Source organism: Corapipo altera, unplaced genomic scaffold, assembly GCF_003945725.1.
Source record: "Corapipo altera isolate COAL_440 unplaced genomic scaffold, ASM394572v1 23, whole genome shotgun sequence".
Taxonomy (NCBI): Eukaryota; Metazoa; Chordata; class Aves; order Passeriformes; family Pipridae; genus Corapipo; species Corapipo altera.
The window spans coordinates 11,512,548-11,526,976 of NW_020884878.1; the positions used below are offsets into that span (position 1 = coordinate 11,512,548).

Genomic DNA, 14,429 nt, shown 5'->3' on the forward strand with positions numbered 1-14,429 from the left:
ATGAAAATGTGCAGTGTCTGGCTGGGTTCTTTGTGTTGCATGTCATTGCCTGCACCCTTCCACTCTGTGGTGAAAAGGCTTCTGGTTTCACAAGCGTGGAATGTTTGTCTGCACATTTTTATTGCACAAATTAGAGAAATTCCTGTTACACACTTTGTGTTTGCCGTGCAGAACCAGGAAAAGTAATAGTCAAGCAGTTTTGTGTGTCTGCATGTGTCAAAAGATAGCATGACATAAAAAGAAGATTTACCTGAAGGTTTATGGTTCTACTGCAAGAAGAATTTTACTATATTTAACTTGATTAATAAAAGCTAATAATTGAAGTGCTTAAATGTTAGTGATAAAACCAAAGATTGGTTTACTTCTGTCCAAAATACTCGATAAAAATAACTTCTTTGAAAGCAACATATGAAACCAAATGAAGGAGCAGGCTGAAAAGAAAAGTTTCAAATAACTGAAATTCATTCACATGTACATGTGAATTTTGTAACTGACATAGTCACACTTCTTTATATACCAATGTAAAGTTGTAGGAAATTTTTTTTATTCATGGAAAGTTGACACCTGAAAATGTGATGGACATTGCTGTGATTCATTGAAGGCCAATCTTTGGAAGTGAGGTTGTTTTTAAAGATTTCTTTGTGTATTTAGTTTTCTTAAGACAAGTTGACTTACCTAGGGTGATGCTTTACTTGTGCATGGCCTGAGAAATGGGTATCACAGAGAACAGATTCCAAACACTGGGGGAAAAGTGAAATTTTCAAGTATCAGGTGTCTTGAGACACTTTGTACATAATATATGTCCCTCATTTAAGAGAGCTGGTATCTGTTCACAGTCAGTTAAGACAATGCCCTGTATAGTATCTTCTAGCAACAACTTTTACTTTGTCATGTAACATGTGAATGAAATAACTTCAAAATAATATTTTTCCTGAATGTTTTTCTGTGTTGTAAGGCCATAGATGTCCTGCCCTTTTCCTTGTTAGATCAGTAGCATCTTTACACTCTTCAGAGCAAAGATGGTGTCTCTCTTGATAAAACTGTTGGCCATGTTTGAAATGTTTGTTTGTGTCTTCAACAGGGCAAGACAGGAGAATTGAATCAGCTGTTAAATGAAGTTAAGTCAATGCAGGAAAAGGCTGTTACTTTTCAGCAAGAGAGAGACCAAGTCATGGTAGCACTCAAACAGAAGCAAATGGAGAGCAGTGCCCTGCAGAGTGAGGTACACCACTAAATAATTTACAGTTGCAAGAAATAAAGAGTAAGAAATTCCATCTGTGGTATTTTCTGCATGATTTTTAGTAGCAGTCACTAGTTAAAAGGTTTTAAAATCGATACACGTGCAATGTGCTTCAATGAACATGTGTTATGTTTGCTTACATTATTTTTATGGAAAGTGATAGTACAAGCAACTTAAAGTGTGTTGTACACAGGTGCAGCATCTGCATGAGAAAGAGCAGCGCCTGAATCAGGAGCTGGAGAGATTACGAAATCACCTTTTAGAAATGGAAGATTCCTACACGAGAGAAGCTTTGGCTGCAGAAGACAGAGAGGTCAAGCTAAGAAAGAAGGTTTTGATTTTGGAGGAAAAACTTGTGTCCTCATCTACTGCAGTAGAAAATGCCAGGTAGCCTTCTAAATATCCTAGTTAACTAGACTGGTGGCTCTGTTTTGCTGAATTGCCGTTCCACAACATTGTAAGCACTTGAGAAAATAAAACTCTCATGGGTAGCAGAATCTGGGAGGCTAGAGCCAATCATGTGTTCTTTTTTATTTGCCATAAACATGTTTTTCAGCCAGGACAATGAAACACCAAGTATTTAAATTACTTATCTTTACTGCTTTATTATTTTATTTAAACAAACGATGCTGGCTACTTTAGGCAAAAGAATTCTTTTTTCATGTTATTACAGTTGTCAAAATAAAAAAGTTTTTTTAATTAAAAAATATGTATGTAGCTGCAGTCTTTTTTTTCTTTAAGTGTCAGAGATGGATTCTGCTCTTAACTTTCTCAATAAAGAGATTTCTGAGTTGAGCAGAATTCATTGTGAAAAATTGTGGAGAAAGTGGAAGTATTGGGTGATGGTTGTGTGAAATCAATATTACTTAATTCTTCATAAATTTTTCAAATACCTTTTAAGAAATACTGGGTATTTCCCACCTGATATGCTACTCTCTAAAAAGACTGGCATAAGAGGGGATCAGGTTCATAATATTTCTGCTTGATGGGAAGTTAAATGAGGTGTTCAGTTGTTAGTATGGAGCAACATTTTTTCTTTTCCTAATGCATTTCAAACAAAAGCTATTGTTTGGGTGTGGGGTTTTTTTGATTGTCAAAGTCTTATTACCAGACTTACTTAAAATCTGTTGTTAGATTGGGGGGTTTTTTTGGTAGGTTTTTTGTTCATTTGTTTTCAAAGAGGGATCAGGGAAAAAATACCTTCAATTTTAGAAGTTGAGCTGAAAAATTTGTGCGGAGCTGTTTCTGCTGGTATTTAATTTTCTCTGTGATAACATCTATTGTTGCCTTCCTAAATAACGTATTTTATTTTCGTTAAGTCATCAGGCTAGCCTGCAAGTTGAATCTTTGCAAGAGCAGTTAAACCTGGTTACCAAGCAGAGGGATGAAACTGTGATGCAGCTGACCATCTCCCAGGACCAAGTAAAGCAGTATGCACTATCTCTGGCCAACCTGCAGATGGTACTAGAGCAGTTTCAACAGGGTAAGGTTTGTCAAGAAATAGCAAAGATTGCAACAAGCATTTTCCATCTGGGGTAGTTAACATATTTTGCTGCTTTTGAAACAGTAGTTCCCTGGTTTCCTCTTGGTAGCCTGAATTTCAGAATCTGTTGTCTTTTAAAAAACTTATAAAAACAATTCTGGCCCTGTGAAAGCTGATGATCAATATCCCATTTATAAAATGCTAATTCCACCTCTACCTTATGAACACCAGATATGATAATGCTGAGGTTTTGCAAATTGCATATCCCAAAAAGAGTTAAATGTTCTTAATTAAGGGGGTTTTTTATTTCATTTTGTATTTTTAACCCTCTAGAAGAAAAAGCTCTGTATTCAGCAGAGCTGGAGAGACACCAAAAACAGAGTGCAGAATGGAAGAAAAAAGCAGAAAACCTAGAAGAAAAAGTTGTATCACTGCAGGTGGGTTGAATAATGAAATTGAACCCTAAGAAACTGAATGCTAGTTCTTGACTCAACAAGCAAAGTACCATTGCTCTGCTGACCATCCATTTTCTGAAGATGTTTACAATCCAGTTATTCAGAAGAACAAGTGATTGAAGTCTCTGCATGTGTTACGTTTGATGTGTGTTGTATTAACATCATTGTGATGGTGATCTCTCTTGCTTCTCTTTCTGTCCCTTTCTTACCCTCTATTTAGGAAAGTTTAGAAGAGGCAAATACTGCCCTGGATGCAGCATCCAGGCTTACTGAGCAGCTTGATATCAAAGAGGAGCAGATTGAAGAGCTTAAGAAAGAAGGTAACTACATTTATTTATTTCTGCTTAAAACATTTCAGGCAGCTGAGCAGACAATATAGTATTCCTAGAAACTTACCAAAATTCATATACTATGAGGAAAAGAGTAATTCTTTGCCACGTTTTGAGGACTTCGTTGTTTATAAAGCAGATATGAGAAGGTATGTTTGCCTTCTGTCAGGGATCTTTCTCAAAAGAAAGCCTGTAAATACCAAAGCCCTTGATTTAGCTCTGTTAGTGTGTTTTTTACAAGTCTGTGGAATACCAAATGTTGTCACATCTTCCAAAGTAGTTAACTACCATAGACATAGACACAGGAATACAGTGAGATAAAGGGTGTCAATTGGTAAGAGAGGGAGCAGCTCTTGCACAGATGTGACTGTCGTCTCAGCTGGATGCAGTGGTAACTCTTGCTCTGAACATATGCAACTAATTATTGCTATTCATTTTTAAATTATAATTAGTCTTACTCTTGAAGTAAGTGATGTTTTCTTGGAGCTTATAATCAGATGGTTGGTGTGAAATATCACTTGGAAGTCTTCTCCAGCAAGAATCCTACAAAAACATATTACTTTTTCACTATATATTTGAATGTGTACTTACTTAAATTTAATTTAGCGTCTAACTACAATCTGGCATCCAAGTGGACATCACAGGAGTGCTCCCTGAGTTCAAATTAAATTTCAAGCTACTACATGAATGTACAGCTACTGATTATTTTTTAATGGATCTGTCTATCTGTCTCACTGCAGACATTTACAGCAAAAATTCATAGGCACTCTGGATTGAAATTAACTTTGGAATAGGCAAATATGGCACTCTTAAATGGGAAGCTCTTCATTACTGTTTAATTTTGATTGCAAACCCTTGCACATAAAAGCAGGAGAGGTTTGAGCTTGGAAAGAAAACTAAACCTCAGTATTTTATCAAACTGTGTTGTATTGGCAAGCAATTTACTTGATAAAAAAATTTAAAACAAGATTGTTGCATAAAGGAAACAGCAGTTTGATGTTGTTGTAGAATAAATCATAATTTTTATGGGAAAAAAAAGACACCACTTCATTTTCTCTATTTACACAAGAAAACATATAATGTCTTATTGAAAATTGGCCAAATACATTCCCAGACACAGTTTTGTTGGCCAAATCTTTTGAAGGATTTCTTTATGGATTCTTTTGGCAGGAGAAGGGATTTTAATGGAAAAGTATAAGATGTACCAGATGCAGTTTTCTGGATTGCCATAAATGGTTAACAAACTATTGGAGACTGTTGTAAATGTCTGGTTTACAGCAGTCCATACTGAATTTTGGCTCAGGTCTTTTTTGTTACTTAGTCTTTTCATATACCCGAAATACGTGTTTAAGTCCTTTTTAGCTGTAAGATTCTATTTTAGAAGGAAATGTTTCATTTAAAAATACATTTAATGATAGAGTTGCATAGTCACTGTGGATGGAATATAGCTATGTAGTGGTCCTTAAAAGTTGACCCTCTTTCACATAAATCTTTTTGACAGGAAAAAATAAAAACCAACAGTAACATTTCATTTAAACTATTAAAACTTTCATTTTAAAATTCATCACATGAGTAAAAATTGAAAAAACAACACACAATTGTCTTGCTTTGTAGATTTAATTAAAATTTGTTTTCAAATGCTCTTTGTTTATCTATTCGTGGCATTAGTATTTTAACTTTTTTTATTCCCTTTTACTCTATGGATATCAAAATAACTCAGCTTCTATGTATGCTCCTGCAACTCTTATCATTCTGTAATTATATTACCAATGTTTTCCTTCAATTATTTGGGTCCTATTTAAGCATATTTACAAAGTAGCATAATTTTAAGTAAATTTAAACCTTGAAACCACGGATTAACTCTCCTGTGCCTCACCCTGGTATTTTGAGAAAGGAGTGCTGAAGAGCAGTCAGACTATTGGAGTAGATTTCAATGCATATGGATGTGGTTGTTACAAGATAATATTGTTAAAAACTAAAGAAAAATATATATTTTATAACTTGCTTTGAATAAGGAGCTTAACTCTGTGTGTTCCCAGCACGACACGGGTTAGTTCATTCTATTCTATACTGTACAAAATTCATATTGGTGAAGTTAAATGTTTGTGTAAAGACATGGAGTATTTGAACAGGGCATATTAGGTTGTATTCATTTCACAACCTGGCTCTTTGATGTGTATAAATACAGAATCTCAGTGTGGGTTCTCATGGAATTATTGGTGTTAATTGAGAACCATGTTTTGTCAACATAGTTGTGGCATGCATTTACTATGATTGAAAGTTGTGGAAACGGGAGTGGAATGTTTTTCATGTTTTTCATGCATCCCAGATGATTTGAAGGGTGTAAAAATTCATAAAAGTCACTCTTCTTACAAAGATGTGGAGGCTTTTTAGAAATTAACTACAAGATAGGTAAAAGTATCTTTTGTTGTTGTTTTAAATTAAGTAATTTTAATTAAAATGAGCCCAAGAAGTATTAAAATAACAGGAAAATTAAATTGATCAGCAGTTTTCCCGTTTGGATTTGGATATAAGCATTCAGTCTTATTGGAAAAAAAGTTGATCATGTCAGCTTATACAAATGTAGGATAGAGTTGGTCGTCACATGGACAGTCAATGTTATATTTGTCAAGCTTTTGTGTGTGAAAAAGGCTTACTTGTACTTTTATTAGGAAAAAAGTGTCTTCAGAGGTAGTATTTTGCCAAACCCTAGTTTGATGAGAAATTACATTTTTGCTGTCTTGAGGTGAAGCGATTTGGAGTTTATCTTCTAAGAATTCTTTGTACCTTGTATGTAATTATTTACTTTCTTGTCTGAGAACTTGTTAACTGCCAGTGTTCTTAAATCCTTCATTTGAGTTTTTCTAGCAAATTACTCTGGGTTTTGTACAAACTGTGCAAACTTGAACAACAGATACTTCTACCCAGTTTCTAATATATCTGCATTTTTATAAAGAGAAAATTTTTTGTCTTGTTTCCTTACAGTCGGAATGCTGTAAAATATTTATGGCAAATAAAACTTTTAGGAGAATTTTTTTCTTTATTATGAGCTTTACTTTTATGAGCTTTGTGGGAAGTCCAGAAGAAGCCTGTGTTACTGACACAGTATGATTGGGGTAATTGGGTGTATTTGAGTTAACAAGTCATTTATGTTAGTGGAGTTTTAGAATTGTAGGGAAGTTGATGCTGTGAAATTGTTGGGCAACAGTGAATATAACGATATCATGCCATGACTCCTTTTAAAGAAATGGGTTACTACATTTGTATCTCCCTTATTAAAGACTCTGATGCATGAGGCTCAAGTGTGTAGACAGTAGACAGGTCCTTAATAGAGGTTAGGAGTTTCAGAAAGCTGAAAAATTATAGCACTGATGAATGCAGAATCTAAACTCCTCTCTTACTCTGCTGATAGTTCCTGTTTCATGTTTCTGATGAGGAAAAATAAAGTGTTTGTCTAGGCCAGGAAGGTCATTATCAGTGTATCTAAATGAACAGATTTCATTGCAACCACTACAGAACAGCATCAGAACTTAGATTCAGCATTGAAAAGGAGGCCGAAAATGTGTGCAGTGACTCCGAGCACGCTCCTAGACAAGTTCATGTTCATTAGCATTTAATACTGGCCTATTCACTCTGTTTGCAGGCCGTGATGCCTGACTAAAGTGTTTGCCATTTTCCTCTCAGTTTTGTCTTTGGTTCATGGTAACTTGGCATTTCATCTCTCCCATTTTTAACTAAGTGTCTTTGTTCCCAAAAGTATGGGTATTCTTGCATGTATCTGCCTTGCTTGCCAGTATACTGAATGGTGAAGCACAGGGCTGGTTCTAGGGTGTATTAGTGTGTCCCAGCGTGCTGTTTTCAGAGCTTGCATCAGTAACAGGAGTGGGAAAGATCCTAACAGAAGAGACCCACAAGTTGCTGATGGTACTCTGCTAGCCAGTTGCCCAAGAGTTTCTTTCCAGTTGCATATTTTTTACGTAGAACAGAGCAGTCATCAGATCTTCCGCAGTGGATTTAGTTTCTGTGTGTTGCTGTACTTTAGCATTATCATTCCCAAAATTTTAGCTTATGGTTTCAAATAATAATGACTATGTCAACACTTTTTATTTAAAAAAAATCAAATAGATTTTTTGGTTTTGTTTTTTATTTAAAAGCACCATAACAATATTAGCATAAAAGCACCATAACAATTTTATTACAGAAGTGTAGTGTTATTGGTAAATTTCGCAACAGTGTTTCAAAGTTTGAATTTTTGTTTATTTGCTGTGACATAACAGGTGAGATCAGAAAAGAAATGCTAGAAGATGTACAAAATAAACTAATGAACCTTATGAACAGCACAGAAGGGAAAGTGGACAAGTAAGTCTTTCATGAAAGATTTGCTATAACTTTTTGGGTTTTATTCCTCTCAATGTACAGACATGTTACTAATACAGTTGCAAGAGTAGTGCAGAACTGGACTTCTGTATGTGATCTTATAATTATACTGTCATTATTTTGACATTTTTCAATTGCTTGGTGGTTGTAAATAGTCATTTGCTCTCCTGAATCAAGATCTTAGAATAAGCATTTTCCCTGGTACAGTAGTACATCAAAGCTTGCTCATGTACCGTTTGGTCTCACCTCACTGCCTACAGAATTGCTGAATACTGTCCAAGTTGACACGTACTGTATAAGAAATGTGATAACTTGTGGGAGGAGGAAGTGGGTGAGGTACCTTTTTCGTTCTTTGTGTTTGATTTGTTTATTTGGATTATTGCAAATTAAGCAAGAGTATGAAGAATAAATGCATCAATATTATGGTATCAGCTGCTACATGACAGGAGATTGTATAACAGGCTTCCTTTGTTCTGTAGGCTCCTCATGAGAAATCTCTTTATTGGACACTTTCATACTCCAAAAAATAAACGTCTTGAAGTGTTAAGGTTAATGGGAAGTATCTTGGGAATAAAAAAGGAAGAACTCGATCAGGTAATACTTTGCAGAAAACCAGGCTTCCTTATTTCTTTGCAGTATCCGTACCTGAAAATAGAATTTCTTGCTGCACTTCTTTTACCTACGGGTTCATTTTTTTTGTTTCCTAACTTTGTTTTTTTTAAAATACTTTTCTAGTTATTATCTGAAGAGCAAAGAGGAGTTACGAGATGGGTGACTGGCTGGCTTGGTGGAGGAGCTGGGTCAAAGAGTGTTCCCAGTACACCTTTGAGGCCAACTCAGCAGAACATTTTTAATAGTGTAAGAATTAACTGTGCATTGTTTTTGGTTGGAAAAATGGGGCGGTTGCATATTAATGCTGATATCTGGTTCGTCAGTGTATTGAGCTTAATTTACTGATGATACTGTATCTTGCATTATTTGTTTGTTTTGTGCAACTGCTTTGGCAAAAGGTTTTTTCCTGAACCAAGTAAATATGTAGACATTGGAAATCTTTACAATACTAAGTCTTGGGCTAATGGAGAAAACTATTACTGTTCCACTGGTTCCTGGGATCACTGACTTCTTACAGTATGGACTTTATCTTGGAAACTTAACAGTGCTGGAAGTTAAATACGTGTTGAGTCTGGAATTCTGCAATACTCAACAGTATAGAAGACCATGACATTGTATTTTGATGACTGTGTTCCCATATGTCCTTTAAATTTAATTTGAAAAGCTTTTTCAGCTCCTGCAGCTAGTACCTCTTACTTACAGCATATAAAGTTGATATTTTAAGTTTTCAAATACAGTAAAGCAACAGATCTCATAGCATAATCCATGGGAGCATTTTATGAAACTTTCCATTTTGCAGACCAATAAATAATGCACTCAAGGATTGAGCACTGTGGGATTGGGGTTTTTGGATTAACTTCGGTGTTTTACTCAATCAAGCTAGGAATGTTGAGAATTGATTCCTATAAATCATCTTGAAGTGTAGGGATTGTTTTTTCCCTCTAAAATAATGCAGGCATGTAAGCTGCCAGAGGACTGTGGTCTGATTAACTATAGATATAAAAGAGGAAAATTAGTGCTTTGTACATATAGTACAGGCTTTACTAAAAAAAATTTTATCTTGTGATGCTACTGGCACCTTAATCATTCCATGCTTCCTTTATTCAAGAGTCTCTGTGAAATAAAACATGCAATGGGCTTTAAGAGAAGTGTTTGGACTTTGTGTTTCTGGATAAGTGACTGGTTGAGCAAAGAAAATGGAAATACTGTGATGTCAGTAGCAGTGTGGATTTCTTGAAACAATTGGCTTAAATCAATAATGGAGCCATAGTAGAAATACTTTAGAGTTTATCAGTTTTACATAAATGCCACTTAGACATCAACAAACTGTGTATTTTGAAAATAAATTTAATTTACTCACTAAGGATTGCTCAGTACTAAGTATTAGTACAAAATTATTTGGAGGTTGTTGACAGCTTTTTAGTTTATGAATGTATGTATTTTTGACTTAGTGCTTTTCACCAGAGCATCAGTGAAATATAGTAACCAGTAGCTTCTTGCAGTCTTTTTCAGAATTGTTTGTGAAATTCCTTGAAACTGAATCTCGCCCAGGCCTTCCCCCACCCAAGCTCTCTGTTCATGATATGAAACCTTTAGGAGCAGCAGGAACTGGCAAAACTAGCAGTACTCCATCCAAGAGTCAAATGCAAGGTAACATTGGAATCTTTTCACAGAATTTAAATAACTAAAGGTAGAATTTTCAAGGGGATTTTAATGATTGTGTGCTTCTTCCCTTGTGAAATATGGATTTGATTTATTCTCCCACAACCATTTCCTACTTTCTGGGGTTTTTTTTTCAATTCTTTTCCCATCTCTCCTTCCCACTGCTTCTATACCCTGCTTTCTAAAATCCCAATACAGAAGATTAGAGGGACCAAATTGTCTTTGATATGAAAAGGCTTTAACAGCACCTGTCAGAACCAAACAGATGCTGTGCAGACAACTTTGTGTGGTGTGTCAGTGAACCCACTCCTGATTTCCAGCATCCCTGTTTGATCAGCTTTGTGTCAAAGCAAGTGAAGAATGCAAGTAATACAACCTTGTAGCGTCTCTCTTTTATGTAGAACCTGGTTGTTCAGAGAGGACCAAAATAAAATCAGTAAAGTGTATGGCCTGGTATGAAATCTCTGTAAGCTGTGCAAGAGTGTTGACTTTGAGTTTCCTAAGGCAGAGAACACTCAGGCTTATATTATGCATGCTAATGCACTTCTGTGTAAGTAGTTTAAGATCCCCATCTTCAGTTTAACTAGTCCAGTTTGTAGTTAATTGTTTTACATGCATTTAAGACTTCACCTTAATATAGGCCTGCTGACTTGCAGAGGCTTGTTTTGTTGGAAACTTTCTACTGTAAACTCAAATGAAAAAAAAAAAACAACAAACACCAAAACCCTACAGATATATATATATATAGATATATATATATCTACAGATAGAGATGCTAAAAAGTCCTCTTTCAAGTCACCTAAAGTAGTTGGATGTTACAAAGTGTAAATGTCTACTCCAAAATACCAGTTTATCTTTGAAAGCTGTAGTTATTTATTTAAATAAACCTAAATTAAGTTTGATTTTTTTTTATTCTTTTTTTATTGTAGTATAGCAGTAATATAATAGGTGAAGTATCTGTTCTACTTGGCAAAAAAAAAAAATTTCCTTGTGTAGAACCACTAAATTGTGACTCACTCTGTATGATGTTTACGTGTAGGGGTTTTCTTGTGGCTGACCCTGGATAAGCTGTGCCAGTGCACCATGTGTTGGGAAACCTACCTTTGCACTGTATTGTAGTGCATGTGCAGGGGCCCTGTGCCTTTACATAGTGCTGGAGCCAGCGTGACAGATACTGCATGTCTGACATTGCGTGTGAGAAATGAACTGCGAAGAGTGTTCATGTTGCCTGTCAGAGATACCTAGATTTTTGGTTTTGTTTTGTTTTTTTTTTTTTTTTTGGATAGCCTGAACTGTTTTGGAATTTCAGTGGTGGACTCGGCAGTGCTGCGTTAACAACTGGACTTGATCTTAAGGGTCTTGTCCAACCTAAACAATTCTATGGTTCTAAGAGAGGAGACAGGGAGATTGAAAGTCTTTGAGAGTGTCTGCAGTCCACAGCAAGGAGATTTTCAAGGACTGTCAAGTGATAGGCAGTTTTAGAACTTTCTGTGAACAAATGCTGTAAAATTGGGTAGATTCTAACAAAGTACTTTCATTGTTAGTTTAGGTTTTTTGTTGTTTTTTACATTCCAGATTCTGCAGTCTCGGCAGTGGGCAGAAGACCAGATGCAAATCCATTTTTAGCACCTCGATCTGCAGCCGTACCTCTCATAACACCAGCTAGTAGTTCTGGACATCTGCTTATGAAACCTATTTCTGATGCACTGCCTACTTTTACACCACTGCCAGTGTCCCCTGATGCCAGCGCTGGTGCTGTATTAAAGGACCTTCTAAAACAATAGATGATCTTGTATCAGTATGATGATAGTAGCACTTTAAGGAAAACGAGAACACTATGCTGTATATAATTTATCACAGTGAGGCCTTCTGTAAAAAGTCATGTACTTGATTGCAATTGTACCTTGCTTTTCTTTAATTGCAAATTTGTCAGTGCTTGGAAATTCTAATGGTGGTATGAATAACTGCCTTCTGTATAGTAGGCATTCATTTTGGGCATGGTTAAATATTTAACTGAGAAAAATCTGTCTTGTTGCTAGATTGTCACAAGAGAGAAGGATTTTTAAACCTTTGTTGTATTGAGTTGTTTCAGTTGTGCATAGACAGCATTAACCCTTTGCTGTTGAGATCTGTTTTACCATTGAAACAATCTGCCATTGGCAGTGGGCGTTCAAGAACCAGAATTGAAAACAAAAATATGTAAAACACCTCCTCCAGCAAAAATTGATCTGAGGTGTTCAATTAATGACACAAACTTCAAAGAATAAGATGGTGAGCATGTGGGGGTTGATCACTGAGCAGCTGCAGTCTTCCCACACATGATTTATGGTATTTACTTAATGTACATTAGGACACGTATCTCTTTTTTACGGTTCTGATTGCATTTGGGGGCAATTCGAGGCACATCAGCATCTTTGCACAATGATTTGATATATCCCCCCAGACTAATAGCTGTTTTCAGCAGTCAAACCCATCAGCACCAAGGAGTTAACTGTGGAAGTGAGGGCTTCATGAGATACTCATGTGATGAGGAGTGGGTGATTTAGCAAAAGATAGTTCACATATATAAAGTCACTGTACTCCAATGGTCCAAGGTGTATATATGAGAGACTTTTTATGTCACAAGACTTTGTAGATCCCAGTATAGGCTTAAAGCTTGAACACATGTATAGAATTAAAAGGGAAGAAGATGCTTGCTTATCTCAAATGTGTAAATAGGTCTTTGTAAGACCAAGACCAAAGGCAATTATTCTGTAAATTTTGCTGTGATAACTTGTACACTTTGTTTGGCAGGTGAAGAGTGAAGTTACATACTAACAGATAAAAGTCACCTTCATAGTGAATCTGAGATAAAACATCTTCAGTTTAAAATGTGTAATTTCTAAATCTTTTATATGCCATTCCTTGTTAGTCAGTGTTAAGATAACTGTTGTGGAAGTTCTATATTAGAACTGTCAACCTTCTTCATTTTCATTAAGATCTTGGGTTAAATTGTTGTAAGAGTTATATTTAAATAAAACTAATTACTGAAACTTGTACAGAATCAACAAAATGCAAGAAATCTTTAGATTTATTTATATAGAGGTCAAATAGTGAATTCCTTTTGTTGCCTTGAAACCTAGCAAAGTTTTTTTTTAATTATTGTATTTAAGAACTATTTGAGTCCCTGTTCTCTGGTATAGTAATGTTTCATGGAAGACTTACACAGATTTTTAAGTGGATTGACCATACTGGATTTTGATTTTTAAATTTTTAACTCCATTATGGACAGTTTGGCAGTTTGATTTCCAGAAGAGTAGCAGCCACACATTTACCAAAGTAAATTCTGCATTATGTAATAAATGTAATGAGAATTTAAAATTGCCTCAGCTGAGAGCATTTCAATTGGGTACTTGAAATGTACATCTTCGTTTGAACTGGGCTGGCGTAGGTACCTTTTTTTCCCTGTAGCAATTTTAAAAGTGAAATCAAATGGCTTCTGTGCAATCTCTCTTGTTTTTGTAGTCATGTCTGTTTAATAATATATAGCTGCTTCACAATAAAATTGCCTTTTGGTGAGCCAAAGCAGAAGGAAATGTTTAGTTTTTAAAAATTATGTGACTTACATGTTATAAATTAGAAATGGAGTCATGCTACTCACTATTCTCTGAATATACTATCTAAGCAGTTCTTTTTTGCTCAATTTTTTTCTTTTAACTGCAGAGAGCCTAATGTGTACACATTTCTCTTTCAGGAAGCTTTATAAATGCCAATAAAGAAAACATAGTAATACCATTTGTTTCTGCATGCTGTAAATCCCTTCCATTTATACAATAAGCTGTGAGTTTGGTGAGGGAAATCTAATGCCAAGCAAAGTACAGAAGAACTTCAGAATTCCCCATAAACTTCTTCAGGGAGAAGAAAATCCTCTACAGGAGATACACAAGAGGCTTCAGTCCTTAAGTCCTAGGAGGTGAGGTCTGTTGAACTGTGGAGGAAATCCCCAGGGCTTAGAGGTTTCTGTTCTAAGGCTTATTCTGCGGTTACATTGGTGGAGTTTGTTGCTTTGTTAGAAATCAGCTGGGCTCTGTGTTCTAGGCAGTACTTCTTTCTTAGAATGTTTCACAGACCATTATAAACCTTCAAGCTTTGTTTTTATTGAAAGATTAGTGGATATATTTTTTCCTCTAATTTTTCTTTTGGGCTTACTTTGTGCTTGATAACTGTTCCGTATATATTTGCTTTACCGGTTTCCCACATGTACATATGTGACTCATATAGTCTGTCCTGTT

At 35.5% G+C, this 14,429-nt stretch overlaps 1 protein-coding gene across 2 annotated transcripts in view; it reads left to right on the top strand.

The window, feature by feature from the left end:
* Positions 1-13,722, top strand: part of TRIP11 (thyroid hormone receptor interactor 11) — a 30,753-nt gene extending 17,031 nt beyond the window's left edge. The window contains exons 11-20 of one of the 2 annotated variants that reach the window (XM_027637704.1): positions 1,082-1,222; positions 1,434-1,627; positions 2,560-2,723; positions 3,057-3,160; positions 3,399-3,498; positions 7,785-7,866; positions 8,364-8,478; positions 8,620-8,742; positions 9,999-10,146; positions 11,734-13,722. In XM_027637704.1, coding sequence (XP_027493505.1) covers positions 1,082-1,222; positions 1,434-1,627; positions 2,560-2,723; positions 3,057-3,160; positions 3,399-3,498; positions 7,785-7,866; positions 8,364-8,478; positions 8,620-8,742; positions 9,999-10,146; positions 11,734-11,942 — 1,380 coding nt within the window. In that variant the 3' untranslated portion in view covers positions 11,943-13,722. Of the gene's footprint in view, positions 1-1,081; positions 1,223-1,433; positions 1,628-2,559; positions 2,724-3,056; positions 3,161-3,398; positions 3,499-7,784; positions 7,867-8,363; positions 8,479-8,619; positions 8,743-9,998; positions 10,147-11,707 lie in introns of both variants that reach the window. The other variant, XM_027637705.1, reaches the window with a different exon arrangement.
* The last annotated feature ends 707 nt before the right edge of the window (positions 13,723-14,429 follow it).